The following is a 16,097-nucleotide window of genomic DNA, read 5'->3' as shown; positions in this document are numbered from 1 at the left end:
AACTTTTTTTAAAAACTTATATAAAAAGTTAATTAACTTTAAAATTTATTAAATTTAAAAATAATTTACCTTATTATTAATTATTATATTAATTAATTAAAAAGATTAAAAAATTAATTAATAATAAATTATTTACAAAAATATTAAGAAAAATAAATAAAAATAATAAATATAAATATTAATATAAAATAATAAAATAATAAAATATTATAATATTATATAATACAATTATTATTTATTATATAATAAAGAATATATAAGGTAATTAAAGGGTTTATAATATTATTTTTAACCCTTAAAATTATAAAGGGTAATAAGGAGTTTAATAATAATAATATATTAAGGCTTAAAAATATAAAAAAAAGTTTTAATAAGGTAATTAATATTATAATTATATTTAAAAGAAAAGAAATAAAGGGTTTTAATTAATATAAATAGCATTATATTATTAATAAGGATTATATTAGCATGGATAATCTGTTTTAAGAAACCTTATATATGAAGCTAAAGTATGCCTACCCAGCTTTTATAATATGCTTACTTAGCTTTTAACATTAGCCTACTTGATACTTTCTTTTCTTAATATTATATTAATAAAATTAAGTATTTTTTTAAGTTTACCTTATATATAAGAAGCTAGGGTAGTTGTTTTTTAATTTAAGTAATACTTTAAAAATATAAGCTTAAAAAGCCTAAAGCGCCCAGAAGCCCCTAGAGCGCCCAGAGGGCCGTAGAGTGCCCAGAGGGCCGTAGAGTGCCCAGAGGGCCGCAGAGGGCCCAGAGGGTGCAGAGGGCGCCAGAGGGCGCCAGAGGGTGCAAAGGGCGCAGAGGGCAAAGGGCAGAAGTAACTTTCAAGTTGCAAATAAAGGGGTAGCTATGGGACCCCTCTAGGATAGCTATAGCTATGCTTTGTTAATAACCCCATAGTACCAATATTTTATAGCGCATGCAGCCAATTTCCTTATACTGGGTGGGCGTACTGTGGAAGCTGGGTGGGCGTACTCTGGCTCCTGTATATGCTTTACTCACAATAATTGTAATGCTGGTGATGTGGTTAGGGGTTCCGGTTTAGTGATCGGCCACGCCTGCCGCGGCGCAGCTGCTCATCGACGAGGCCGTGAGGTTACTTGTTGCCTAGCTGAATATACTTTCCCTCCCCTGTTGTGTGATTTCAAAAGTTTCACATCACTACAACAGGTGCGTCCTGCTGCCTTGCCATCTGCCTCTTGGGGGACGCCTGTGATGATGGAGGGAGGCAACGTGGGCCAGGTTGACAAGGAAATCGTTGTCTAGGGGCCACTGACTGGTCATCATGCGCCTGCTAATGTACCGGCAGACTGGTATGGGCTCCCCCGGCAGCTGCTAGAGTTGGTCGTGACCAGTCTGCTGCCCAAGGAATGGGCAAACTTGGCTAGTCATGGACAGGCTTCACCCTGAGACCCTTCATCCAGCTTGCTGCGCCACCAAGCAGGCGCATTGCGATGTGGCCAGTCGGCCAGCCTTGTGGTGACGGTAAACCTTGACGTGATGGCGACTGGTCGCATCTGCCCACTCGGTGAGCAGGCTGGATGACGGGTCAAAACCACGACGCGGGTGACTGGTCCCCGGCTGCTACGCCGCAGAACCTCAATGTATGTGCCGGTGTGAGCGTCCCAAGCCATGACATTCAACACACATCACATTCTACACGGAAGTGCCTCGCTCCGCCCGAGCTCCAAGACTCAGACAGACTCGAGCCATGAAGACGAGGCTTTCTTGAGCATTTTACAATCTTTCCTTGGTGCAACTTGATAGGGTGTGCGGCTGACGTCATGCTCAACAAGGTATGTGGCAGAGCACTCGCAACAACAAGTCACAGTCCAAGAATTATTGCAGCAAACGGGCGATTGAGAGGAGTATAAGGCTCTTCTTTTTCTGGAGAGACGGAAATTGGAAGAAAATTGCGGAACAGGAAAATAGCAGGGGAACATGAAGAGATAGAAATCTGGAAAAGGGAAAGACTAGAGGTCAAGGTTCTGCGAACCAAGGATGACCTAATGCCTGACGAGCCGTAATCCGCTTCGCAGGGTCCAGATTCAACATGCGCTGGACGAGGTCTCTGAAAGAGACATCTTCGACGTCCGGCCATGTCGAGAATGGTTTATATGGAATATGCTCCTCCGTCCGCTCGTCCCAAAGCATCCCCAAGATCTGGCAGTTGATCTCCTCATCTCCGACGTGCTTCATGAGCCCGTTTAGACCATCCTTGTCTCCAAAGTACGAGACTTGACGTTGCAGGCGGATGAGCGCAGGCAGGGCGCCTTGTGACTCGTGTTTCCGGAAATCATCGTCTGGCCCGAAGATGACACGGCCAAGCATAGCATAGATGCACTACGTGGTGCGAGCTTGTTAGGGAGGTGTCGTTCGCCGCAATTCACCCGCGATCCACTTACTACGGCTCCAAATGAATAGATGTCAGAGGGTCTGTTGACTTCGCCCTTGAAATGTCCCTCTGGGCTGCGCCAATTGTCGTTTCCAGGCAGCATCCCTTTAATGCACCGGCCTTTAGGAAGGTATGCAGCATTCTCGATATCAATGATCTGAACTTGGTCAATGACAGAGTTCGGCTGAATGTTGACCATGATATTGTCAGGCTTGATGTCTGAAAATGGATGATTAGTGATATGACTAACGCATCGTGGGCTTAGACATCATGCTTCATGTTACCTAGATGCACAATATCTCGGTCATGCAACTCTGCAATTCCTTGAAGGCAAGCCTTAAGGACTTGCTTTCTATCCGTCTTTGGCATCTGTTGCTTAACCAGGCTCAGGAAGTCGTCCGTGAGATATTTGTACACAAAGATGCATTTGCCGGGGATGGTATCTGAGGGTAAGCGTAGGTTTTCATGTTCGCGAAGTCTAGGTCGTATGTCCTCATTGAAGCTCGAGTATATTTCTTTTGGAATATCTTTCAAGATGAACTTGTCATGCCCGCATCTGAGGCCCCATGATTAGCTCAATGCTCACATGATGCAAAATTGGAAAGGATAGGCGGACGTTGCCAACCACACGCGGCCAAGGTGCGGCCTCTCTTGGATCAATTCTTTGAAGATGTAGCGGCGCCCTGTAGCACCAAGTAAATTGGTAGCCATCAATGCTGTGTCGTCACAAAAGGTTGTGACGGATTGTTGAATGTGCTTGTGCCGGTTGGCTCTTCAAGCGACTACGTCGAGAGTCGCGCAGTTATTTTTACAGAAAGGAGTCGGACAACGTCGCAGCACTTGCGAGACGCCTTGTTTCTAGACGCGTGACTAGTCCACTACGTCACGTGCAGAACCCAACCAATTTCGGAGCGGGTTCGGCAGGTGTGTTCTGCAGATCTGTCGGTTTTGGCTTCTGCCTGCATTGCAACTCCTTTGCGTTTACAGACCATGGAGGCCGTTGGTTGCAGGCTCACTAAGAGATTTCACATTGAGGGCGCCAATAGTGTCTCGACGGGCACATTCGAAATTCATTGCGCAGCGCTTGCCCAGGTCAGTACAGTCTGGAAACTGACCTGCTAGCCGAACTGCCCCAGGTGGGGTTCTAGGTCACCTTTAGTGGAGCTAGGCCGCCCGGGGCGGGTCGGTTGGCTCTTCAACAGGAGCAGTTGGTTGTCTTAGCTTCTGCGACCACCAACTTGAATCGCACACTTCATCTTGTCACCCATGGCCGCGGTGTTCAAAGGCCCCCTCCCTAAAATATCATTTCAATGACTCAGATTCAAGCCAACAGTACGGTGTTTGACCAATGATTATACACACTGGATGCGAATATGCATGTTGGTGACCACCTCCTGCGAGCATAGGCGCTTACTTCTGCCTAATACTACCTCCCTCCATGAAAGCGAGGGTGTAGGTCCATTTCTCAACTTCAGCGAGAGCCTCAAAACATTGTCGAGACCGACAGGTATATATATGGGCGTATCTAGATCGTCTGGCATGCAATGAGACTCCTAGACTAGCACAAATGAATACGCACACACTATAGTCCCAATTGCACCTGATCTCGGTCTACAGCCGTCTTACCTCTTATTACCTATCAAGTTCATCATCAGGCACGAAAAAGCAGAATGTATAGGGCCAGCCAACTCATTAAGACCATGACCACTTCTGCGGGGAAGCAAGTCGCTGTGGCATATGTCAGCAAGACTGACGCTTGGGAACGCCCCTTCCTACCCGACACTACGAAGGCTGAGTTCGTCGCGGTTGCAGAGAAGTATAAAGACACTTTGAAGCCAGAGACGGTCCAAGTTGCCATGAAGTGAGTTTGCACCAAGCAAATCCAAACACAGTTTTCTGACAGTTATTTTAGAGTGGCTGAGCATCCAAGCACAAACGACCCAACCGCGCACTACTCTGCATTGGAATTGGATAAGAGCAATAATGTGATTGCATCAAAGCATTACTATAAGTGAAAAAATCTGCGGGCCGTTTCTGTTGGAATATTCTAAACATCTAGGCTATTATTAATACGGGATATCTTTTTCCCCATATGTTTGCCATTATATAAAGGATAATAACTTTAAATAAGGGCCTTTCTTTTTATAAAAATAAACATTAACTAGTTTAATAAATTAAGCATTTAATGTTATTATTTAAGAGGTTATAAGCTTAAATGCTAACTTAAAATAATAATATTAACTTAATATAAAAAACATATATTATATAATACCCTTAATTATCATTACTTTTTAAACCTTTTAAATAAATAAGCTTTATACTTTAAAATAAACTTTTTAATTAATTACTTAATTAAGCTAGTTAATAAGCCTTTAATTAATTAAATTGCTTTATTTAACGTTATAAATTAATCTTATTTTTTAATTTAAAGCTTATATATAAAAATTATACTTTTTTTATTTAAATACTTAATTATTTCTTTATTAATACTTAACTTACTTATATAAATTATATATTATTTAAAAGCTTTTATTAAAAATAATAAAAGCATTTCTTTAAAATTTTAAAATTATATTAAATAAATATTATAAACATAAGCTTTAATAAAATTATAATAATCTTTAAATTTCTTTAAAAATATTTAATTATATTTTAATTAAATTTAATTCTTTATATTTTAAAAATATATTATTAAAAAGATTTTTATTTCTTTTTTTTTACTTATATTACTTTTAAAATTATATTATTATTCCTTAATTTATTATATTTATTTAAAATTTACTTTACCTTTTTTTTTAAATATCTTAATAAATACTTTATTTATTTACCTTAAAATAGCATTTATTAATAAATATAATATTTTATTTCTTAATAAAATAAAAAGTTATATATATTAAAGTATTAAAATTTAAGCTTAGCTTAAAAAAGAAAATATAATTAAAAATAATTTTAAATTTCTTTTAATATTTATTTTTAATTTAAAATAAGAAAGCCTTTATTAATATTAAACTTATATATAATTAAGGGCTTATTATATTTATAAAAAATATAAATAATATTTAAAAAGCATAAAATATACTTAAATTTTATTATAAATTCTTTAAATTTATAAGTTAATATTTGCTTTAAAAAGAGTTTTTTAATATTAATTTTAATAATTTTAAAATTATAAAAAAATATATTAATAAGCTAAAGCTCCTTTTAAAGAATTTAAAGGCTAAAAAATATTTCTTTTTAAATAAATTATAATTAATTAAATTTTTTATAGCTTAAATAATAAATATATTAACTTTATTTAAAATATAACTTAAAGTTTTAAAAAAACTTAAATGCTTATATATAAGGTTAAAATAAATAATTTAAATAAATAAATAAATAAATAAATAAATAAATAAATAAATAAATAAATAAATAAATAAATAAATAAATAAATAAATAAATAAATAAATAAATAAATAAATAAATAAATAAATAAATAAATAAATAAAACTTTTTAATAAAATTAAAATTATATTTATTATATAATTAATAATATTATTATAATATTAACTTTAAGTTTTATATATAATTTATTTATTATAATTATTATTTAATTAATATATATATTTCTTTTTAAATATATATATAATGTAGTTTATTAATAATATTTTTTTTTTTAATAATATTTATTAACTTTTACTAACCTTAATGCTTATTAAAAGCAAAGAAATTAATTAAATTTAATATTAATTAATATTAATTATAAATTAAATCCTTATTTTAAATTAATTTAATTAATTTAAAATAATTAATAAATATATAATATAATTAAAAATTATTAAGGTTTTAATAAAATAAGTTATTTTTAATACTTATTATATTTTTAATTTTTATATTAACTTTATATTAATTTATATACTTAAATATTTAATATATTAAAAATTAATAATTAATAAATATATTTTATATTTAAAGAAAATAAAATTCTTTTAATTATTAAAGTAATTTAAAAGCCTTAAAAAATTATATAAAACCTTTAAAAGTAATTAAAATTATATAAATCTTTAATATTTTTAAAACTATATTATATTATAAAATAAATTAATAATACTTTTATAAAGAATTATATATTAATATATATAAACTTAATTAAATTAAAAAGTAAATATTTATTTAATATATTATTTAATAAAATGCTTAAAGATTTCTTTTATAACTTTTTAATATAAAAAATATAATTAATCTTTTATTAATATTATAAAAATTATATTTTAAAACTTTAAATTAATTTTTAATATTATTAAATATAATAATAATTATAAAAAAATTATAATAATATAAAAAAACAAAAAGCTAAATTAAGTTAAAAAAAGGGTTTTAAAGAAATTATAATATTATTATTATAAGCTTGGCCTTAAAAAAGCTATAAGCTAGCTAACGCCTTTTCTTATAAGCTATAAAGCAGCAACCTTTTAATTATTTAAGTTAAAAGGTATATAATAATTTAAACTTCTTTAAATTATTTAATTATATTATATAAAGCTTAAATAATAATTTAAGCTTATTATAAAACCCCTTTTTTTAATTTATATAATAATATAATTACCTTTAAAACTTACTTATAACATTACCTTTTAAGCTAAGGATCTTTTTTATAAAAAAGGTACTTATATTTTTTTACTTATAATAAATATAACTTAATCCCTTAACCTTAAAGCTTAAATTATATATTATAAGCTTAGCCTTAAAAAGGTTATAAGCTAGTTAGCGCCTTTTTTTATAAGTTATAAAGCAGCAACCTTTTAATTATTTAAATTAAAAAATATATAATAATTTAAGCTTCCTTAAATTATTTAGCTATATTATATAAAGCTTAAATAATAACTTAAGCTTATTATAATTATTATTAATATTTTAAATTTTTAATAAAATTATTAATAATTAAATATTTATTTAAAAAATAATATATTATAAAAAAAAGAAAAATAAAGAAATTGTTATGGGCTTGGCCTTAGAGGGGCTGCAGGCTGGTTAGCGCCTTTTCCCATAAGCTGTAAAAGTAGCAACCTTTTAACTAAGTCAAAAGGTATGTAATAATTTAAGCTTCCTTGGATTATTTAGCCATATTATATAAGGCTTGGGTAATAGCCTAAGCTCATTACATAGCCCCTTTCCCTAAGACCCCCTTAATATAATGGTATAATTACTCTTAAGGCTTATCCATGATATTGCCTTTTTAAGCCAAAGATCTTCTTTATAATTAAGTGAGATTATGATTTAAACTTTTAACCTTAAAGCTTAGATTATTTATTATAGGCTTAGCCTTAAAGGGGTTGCAGGCTGGTTAGCGCCTTCTTTTATAAGCTGTAAAAGCAGCAACCTTTTAATTAAGCCAAAAGATATATAATAATTTAAGCTCCCTTAGATTATCTAGCCACACTATATAAGGCTTGGGCAATAGCCCAAGCTTATTATAGAAATAATGAAATATTATAATTATTTAAATCCTTTAAGGTAAATTTTATTATTTTTATAAATAATTTTTTATTACTTTTTTAAATAAGAAAATAATTAAAAATTATTAAAAAATTTTATAAAAAAGTTATAAATATTTTTTTTAAAAAAAATATTTTAAATTAACCTTAATTTATTTATTATAAAGTGCTTAAATAAGGTTTATATTTAAAATATAAAGAAAAAAGTTTACTTTTTATTTATATTTATATTAAAGCTTATTTTTATAAAATTAAAGCTTATTAATTAATTATAATAAATAAAGCTTAAATTATAATATATTTTCTTTTTTTAAGTTTTTATAATAAGCTTTAAAAAGTAATTATATAATAAAAAATAAAAAATATTATAATTTAATTATAAATTAAATATTATTTTTTATTTAATTATTTAATTATACCTTAATACTTTTTAAATATATTAAAAGCTTAATTTATTTTTTATAATTAATATATTTTTAACTTTTATAATTTAATATATTAATTAAAATAAGTTAATAAAAGTAATTATTTAAATATAAATTAATAATTAAATTAATAATTAAATTAATAATTAAATTAATAATTAAATTAATAATATTTTTATAATCTTTTAATTTAAGCTTTTTATATAAGCTTTTTTATTTAAAATCTTAAAATTATAAATTTATTATATAATTTATAATTAATTAATATTTAATTATAAATAATTTATTTTATTAATAAGGAATTTTTAAATTTTAAATATTATATAATATTAAATTAATTAATATATAATTAATTTATTTTAAATTTAAATTAATATTAAGTTAATAATATTTTTTAAGCTTTATTTTATAAAAAGATTTTATATTTCCTTAAATAAATTCCTTTGTTTTTATTAATTTTAATTAATAAAAATTATATTTTTATTATTTTATATAATAATTAAAATAATTATATTTATAATAATTAAGTTAATTATATATAAAATACTTAATTTTATTTATTAAAATTATTATAATATTAATATTTATTACTTTATTATTTTAAAATTAAATATTTATTTTTTATTATAATATTAAAAATATTTTTATATTATTATAAAGTAAAGTAAAAGGTTTTAAAAATATTTAATTATTCCTTATAATTAAATTAAGTTTTTATTATAAAGATTAAGTTATTAATTATTAATAATATTTTATATTTATTTAATTAATTTTAAATTTTTATTATATAAATTAATTAATTAAATTAAATAAAAAGTTTTATTATTTCTTTTTAATAATATTATTATAATATAATTAAGCTAAATTTAATATATCTTTATTTAAAAAAGTTTTTAAATATAAAATAAATCTTTTTTAAAAAGTTTTTTAATTATTTTTTAAATATTTTTATAAAATTAATATAAAATAAATATTAATTATAAAAAGTTTTTAATTAATTAAATATATATAAAAATTAAGCTTTTTTAATATTAATTATTTTTTTATTAATTTTAAATTTAATTTTTATTTTTATTAATTAAGTTATTAAATATTTTTAAAATAAAGTTTTTTTTAAAATAAAAAAAAGCTTAATAAAGTATTATTATTATAATTTTTTAAATTTTATTATATTAAATTTTATATAATTATATTATAAGTTTATAATATAAAAAATCTTTAAATATATATTATAAATAAACTTTAAATTATTTATTATAAAGTATTTAAATAAAGTTTATATTTAAAATATAAAGAAAAAAGTTTATTTTTTATTTATATTTATATTAAAGCTTATTTTTATAAGGCTAAAGCTTATTAATTAATTATAATAAAAATTTATAATATAAATATAAAATTAATATTAATTTAATATAATATAAATAAATAATTATATTATTATAAAAAAATAATAATATAAAAGTCTTTTTTAATTATTTTATATAATTCTTTTTATAAAATATTTATAAAAACATTATATATTATATGATTTTTTAACTTTAAATAATTTTAAAATATTATTATTATTATATTATTAAAGTTATAAATTTATATATTATATATTATTATTATAATATATTTATTATAAAAGTATTTATATTTTCTTAAAAATTTTATATATTATTATATTTTTTATTTTTATTTAATAAATTAAATTATTATAAATTTAATAATATATATATTATATATATAAAGTTAAAACAATATTTAAATATATAATAATATATAAAATTTTATATATTTTATAAATATATTTATAATTAAAGTTTTATAATTAATATTTATTATATTTTAAAATTAACTTTTAAATATTTAAATTTTTTATTTTTTAAATAATATTTTAAAATAATAACTTAAAATATATAAATATAACTTTAAATATTATAATTAAAATTATAATAAATTAATATCTAAAAAATAAATAATTTAATTTTAAATATATTTAATTTTATAAAATATTTATTTTTATTTTAATTTATATTTTATATTATTATTAAAATTAAATTAAGTATTTAATAAAATTTATTATATTTATATATAAAATAACGTAATTTATTATTAAGTAATTTATATTAATAAGTAACTTAGTTTTATAATATTTATTAACTTACATTAATCTTAATACTTATTTAATATAATTAATTTAATAAAAGTTAATATTAATTAATATTAATTATATTAAATTCTTTATTTTTAATTAATTTTATTAATTTAAAGGGGTTAATGTAAATATAATATAATTAATAATTATTAAGGTTTTAATAAAAAGGCTTTTTTTTAATATTAATTATATTTTAATGTTTTATATTAATCTTGCTTTAATCCTTTTATTTAAATATTTAATGCATTAAAAATTAATAAATATAATATATATTCTTTATTAAAAGAAAAAATTTTTTAGTATTTAAGCTATTAAGAAATTTAAAAAGAATTATATAAAACCTTATAATATAGCTTAAGCTATATAAACTTTTAATATCTTTAAAATTACTTTACTTTATAAGATAAATTAATAATATTATTATAAAAATATATATATTAATTAATATAAACTTAATTAAATTAAAAAGTAAATATTTATTTAATATATTATTAAGTAAAATACTTAAGAATTTTCTTTATAACTTTTTAATATAAAAAATATAGCTAACTTTTTATTAATATTATATAATGCTAAATTTATAAATAAGCATTAAGCTTAATGCTTTATAAATATATAACTTAACTTAAAAATTAAATATTATAGGCTAGCCTTAAGTTGTTTGCCGTAAGGTACCTAAATAAGGTTTATATTTAAAGTGCAAAGAAAGAAATCCATTCCTTATTTATACCTATATTAAAGCTTATTCTTATAAAGCTAAAGCTTGTTAATTAATTATAATAAGCAAAGCTTAACTTATAATATATTTTCCTTTTTTAAGTTTTTATATAAGCTTTAAAAAGTAGCTATATAATAAAAATAAAAAATATTACAATTTAATTATAAATTAAATATTATTCTTTACTTAATTATTTAATTATACCTTAATACTTTTTAAATATATTAAAGGCTTAGCTTATTTTTTATAATTAGCGCACCTTTAGCCCTTATAATTTAATATATTAACTAAAGCAAATTAATAAAAGATAATTATTTAAGCATAAGTTAATAATTAAATTAATAACATTTTTATAATTCTTTAATGCAAGCCTTTTATATAAGCTCCTTTATTTAAAACTTATGATAAGCTCAGGCTATTGCCTAAGCCGTAATGCATGCCTGTGCCGGGCCCATACTGCACCCAACCCTTTCACGTAATGGGGCACACACTTAAAAGATAGATCCAGAGTTGGGCCCTTTTAGGGCTTAACTTACTTCTTAGATATTGCAATTTATAATTCCTTTTAGGTACCTTCCAGCAGATGCTCAAGGCTAACCCATAACAAAACCTTAAAATTATAAATTTATTATATAATTTATAATTAATTAATGTTTAATTATAGGTAATTTATTTTATTAATAAGAAATTCTTAAACTTTAAGCATTTTATAGCATTAAATTAATTAATATATAATTAGCTTATTATAAGCTTAAGCTAATATTAAGTTAATATTATTTTTAAGCCTTATCTTATAAAAAAATTTTACACCCCCTTAAATAAATTCCTCCCCCTTATTAATCTTAATTAATAAAAGCTATATCTTTATTTTCTTATAATATTTAAAATAATTATATTTATAATAATTAAGCTAATTATATATAAAATACTTAACTTTGCTTATTAAAACCGCTATAATATTAATATTTATTATTTTACTATTTTAAGGTTAAGTATTATCTTTCCTTATTATAATATTAAAAATACCTTTATATTATTATAAGGTAAAGTAAAAAGTTTTAAATATATTTAATTACTTTTTATAATTAAGCTAAGCTTTTATTATAAAAATTAAGCTATTAATTATTAATAATATTTTATATTTATTTAATTAACTTTAAGCTTTTATTATATATATTAATTAATTAAATTAAGTAAGAAATTTTATTATTTCTTTTTATAATATTATTATAATATAATTAAGTTAAGCTTAGCATACTTTTACTTAAAAGAGTTTTTAAGCATAAAGTAAATCTTTTTTAAAAAGCTTTTTAATTACCCCTTAAATATTTTTATAAAATTAATATAAGGTAAAAATTAATTATAAAAAGTTCTTAATTAATTAAATATATAAAAGAATTAAACTTTTTTAATATTAATTACCTTTTTATTTATTATAAACTTAGCTCTTATCTTTATTAATTAAGTTACTAAATATTTTTAAAATAAAAGTTTTTTAAAATAAGAAAAGGCTTAATAAGCTGCTATTATTCTTTTTAAATTTTATTATATTAAGTTTTATATAATTATATTATAAGTTTATAATATAAAAGGACTTTAAATATATATTATAAGCTAGCCTTAAGTTATTTATTATAAAGTGCTTAAATAAGGGTTTATATTTAAAGTATAAAGAAAAAGATTTACTTTTTATTTATATTTACATTAAAGCTTATTTTTATAAGGCTAAAGCTCATTAATTAATTATAATAAGTAAAGCTTAAACTATAATAATTGCTTTATAATATAATAATTAAATATTAAATTATTAATAATAACTTTTATAACTTTAATAAAATTAACTTTATAATAAATATAATTACTTTAATTATAATTATTATATATATTAATAAATATAAAAAGGTTAAATTAATTTAACTTAATAATTAAAAATAAATAATAATTATTAAATATATTAATATAAGTAAGTTATAAATTTTATTATTTATAATTATTTAAGGTGCTTATTACCTTGCTAATTAAATAATAAAGTTAAATTTTTTAAATAATTAAGTTATTAAGCTTATTTTTAATAAATAAATAAATAATAAAATTAATTTAAAATAAATTTAATATTTTAATAAATATATTAAGTTAAAAAAAGATATTAATTATTAAATATTAATTATAAATAATTATAAAAATTATATATTAATTAAGTTTAATTAATATTATAATAATAATAAGATTATTATTATTATTAGTTGGGTTAATGTACGTTGGTTAATAGCAGACTGGTTGTATTTAAATTGGCTATATAAAAGGAAGGAGGGTTGCAGCTATAGGCTGTAAAACCTCCCTTTAGCTATAAACTATTTAGGGGTGGTTACGTGTTATTGCATATAACCCTTGCCTATTAATGCTTTAATGCTAATTGCTTATAATGCTTATTGCTTATAATGCTTATTATACTTAATGCTGCTATTCCCTTATAGTATGTTTATAACTATATTAATAATCTTTAATTAAATAATTAATAACATGGTTTATCACCTCATGTTTAATATCACCTTATGTCCGATTTTTATTAAGTCTGCCAACTTTAGCCAACCCTAGCACCCACCTAATGCAAACAATTTAATTAAATTTGGCATTAATTAATATTAACTGCATTTAATTCCTTATTTATAATTAATTTTATTAATTTAAAGTAATATAGGTGGTTGCATTAAAGTTTAAAGTGGTTGACTTTTAATGAATAGGGTTGTTTTTAGTGTAAATCGCGTCCCCATTTTTTATATTAATTTCGCATTACTCTACCTATTTAAATAATTAATATGTTAGGAATTAATAATTATAAATATCTCCCCTATTAAATAAATCTTAAATCCTTTTAGCTATTAAAGCTATTTAAGATTTTAAAAAAAATTATAAAAAACCCTTAAGTGCTGCTTACGTTGCATAAATTTATTGCATTTTTAAATAAACTTTATGCAGAAGAATAAATAATTAATAAAATAATAAAGAATTATGCATTAAATAATATAAACTTAACTTAATTAAAGAATAAATGCTTATTTAATATATTATTAATTAAGATATTTAAGGATTCCCTTTATAACTTTTTAATATAAAAGATATAGCTAATCTTTTATTAATATTATAAAATGCTAAATTTATTAATAAGCATTAAGCTTAATGCTTTATAAATTAATAATTTAGCCTTAAAACTAAGTTTAATTATTCTTATGATTATTAAAGGGCCCTTTATAAAGATTTAAAAATTATTAGGAATTAGTTTAAATTACTTTATAATATAATGGCTAAATATTAAATTATTAATGATAACCTTTATAACTTTAATGAAATTAGCTTTATAATAGGTATAATTACTGCATTAATAGTTATTATATGCATTAATAAATATAAAAAGGTTAAATTAGTTTAGCTTAATAATTAAAAATAGGTAATTATTATTAAATGCATTAATATAAGTGGATTATAGATTTTATTATTTATAATTATTTAAGGCGCTTATTACCTTGCTAACTAAGTAATAAAGTTAAGTTTTTTAAATAACTAAGTTATTAAGCTTACTCTTAATGGATAGATAAATAATAAGATTGATTTAAAATGAATTTAGTATTTTAATAAGCATATTAAATTAAAAAGAAATGCTAATTACTAAATATTAATTATAAATAATTATAAGAGCTATATATTAGCTAAGTTTAATTAATATTATAAAAATAATAAGATTATTATTATTAATATATTGCTATATTTATCTTACTTACTTTAGTTATTAAATATTGCATTATATTTGCTTTTAAAGCATGCATATAATAATTAAATTAACCTTTTTATTTAAGCCTTTATTAATTATATTACTAAGTTTAAGTTCTTTCTTGCATTTAAGGCAGCCTATAATAAGACTTTTATAGCAGAAAATATTAAGTTTATATTTAAAAGAGCTGGAATTTCCCTTTAGGACCTTGATTTTATAATTTCTAAGCTTAATATTTGCTTATAAACTCTTATATAATCCCTTTCTATTTCCCCTTAAAAATAGAAATCTTAAATATTATTAAATGCTTAATAAACTATTTAATAATTAAGTTTTATTAAGGGTAGAATTTCCGCTTATTAAGGGAGCTTCCTTATATTAATTATAAACGCTATTAATTAATTAATAAAAGGTATATAAGTAATAGCGTATTTATTTATTATAATAAGCAAGCAAATCTATATACTTTAAGAGGCTAATATAACGCTTATAAAATGCTAAAGGGTTAAAAGAACTTAAGTATAGCTTAAAGAAGTATTTATTATTAAGAAATCTTATGCTTTTATTTAAGAAAAATAAAAGGGGAAGCGGCTAGCTAATAAAATTAATAATAATGCTAAGGAGTTAATTTACGATAAATTAATTAAAAGATAGTATAGTAATTATAATAAGATTAAGCATAATGCAAGAATTTATAAGAAAGATAAAGAAGGATTTATTTAATTAAATTTTAATTATATTATAATAAATCCAGCTTAATTAGCATTAATTAATGCAAATATATAGGTATTAATAGTTTGCAATAAACTAACTTTTTAAGGGTATAATTAGCATTAAATAGTGCTAAATGCATATTTCCCATTAAAAGTTAACTAGTTTAAATTAATATTATAATTATGCCAATACCTTTAAATTAATAAAGTTAATTATAAATAAGGATTTAATTACAGTTAGCACTAATTAATGCCAAATTTAATTGAATTATTTGCATTGGGTAAGTGCTAGGGTTGGCTAAAGTTAGCAAACTTAATAAAAATTAAACATAAGGTAATATTAAATATAAAGTGGTAAACCACGTTATATGCCTTTAAAAAATATATAAGAAAAAAAAGTTAAATTAAACTTAAAACCATTAAGTTTAAATTTATTAAT

General features: G+C 22.4%; 2 protein-coding genes across 2 annotated transcripts; one reads left to right on the top strand and one right to left on the bottom strand.

Moving 5' to 3' along the window:
- Nucleotides 1-2,007: 2,007 nt before the first annotated feature.
- Nucleotides 2,008-2,621, bottom strand: INS49_015233 (uncharacterized protein; the record flags this gene model as incomplete). The annotated part of the gene is made up of 2 exons (XM_043175917.1): nt 2,008-2,370; nt 2,433-2,621. 2 exons carry the CDS (start codon nt 2,619-2,621, stop codon nt 2,008-2,010), a joined length of 552 nt encoding a protein of 183 aa, XP_043019372.1.
- A 1,501-nt stretch (nt 2,622-4,122) lies between these two features.
- On the top strand, nt 4,123-4,343 carry INS49_015232 (uncharacterized protein; the record flags this gene model as incomplete). Its single annotated transcript, XM_043175916.1, has 2 exons — nt 4,123-4,283; nt 4,337-4,343. The coding sequence occupies 2 exons, from the start codon at nt 4,123-4,125 to the stop codon at nt 4,341-4,343; spliced, it is 168 nt and encodes a 55-aa protein (XP_043019371.1).
- Nucleotides 4,344-16,097: the final 11,754 nt, after the last annotated feature.

This window comes from Diaporthe citri (assembly GCF_014595645.1).
Source record: "Diaporthe citri strain NFHF-8-4 chromosome Unknown scaffold_9, whole genome shotgun sequence".
NCBI lineage: Eukaryota > Fungi > Ascomycota > Sordariomycetes > Diaporthales > Diaporthaceae > Diaporthe > Diaporthe citri.
This window is presented reverse-complemented; position numbering and strand designations above follow the sequence as displayed.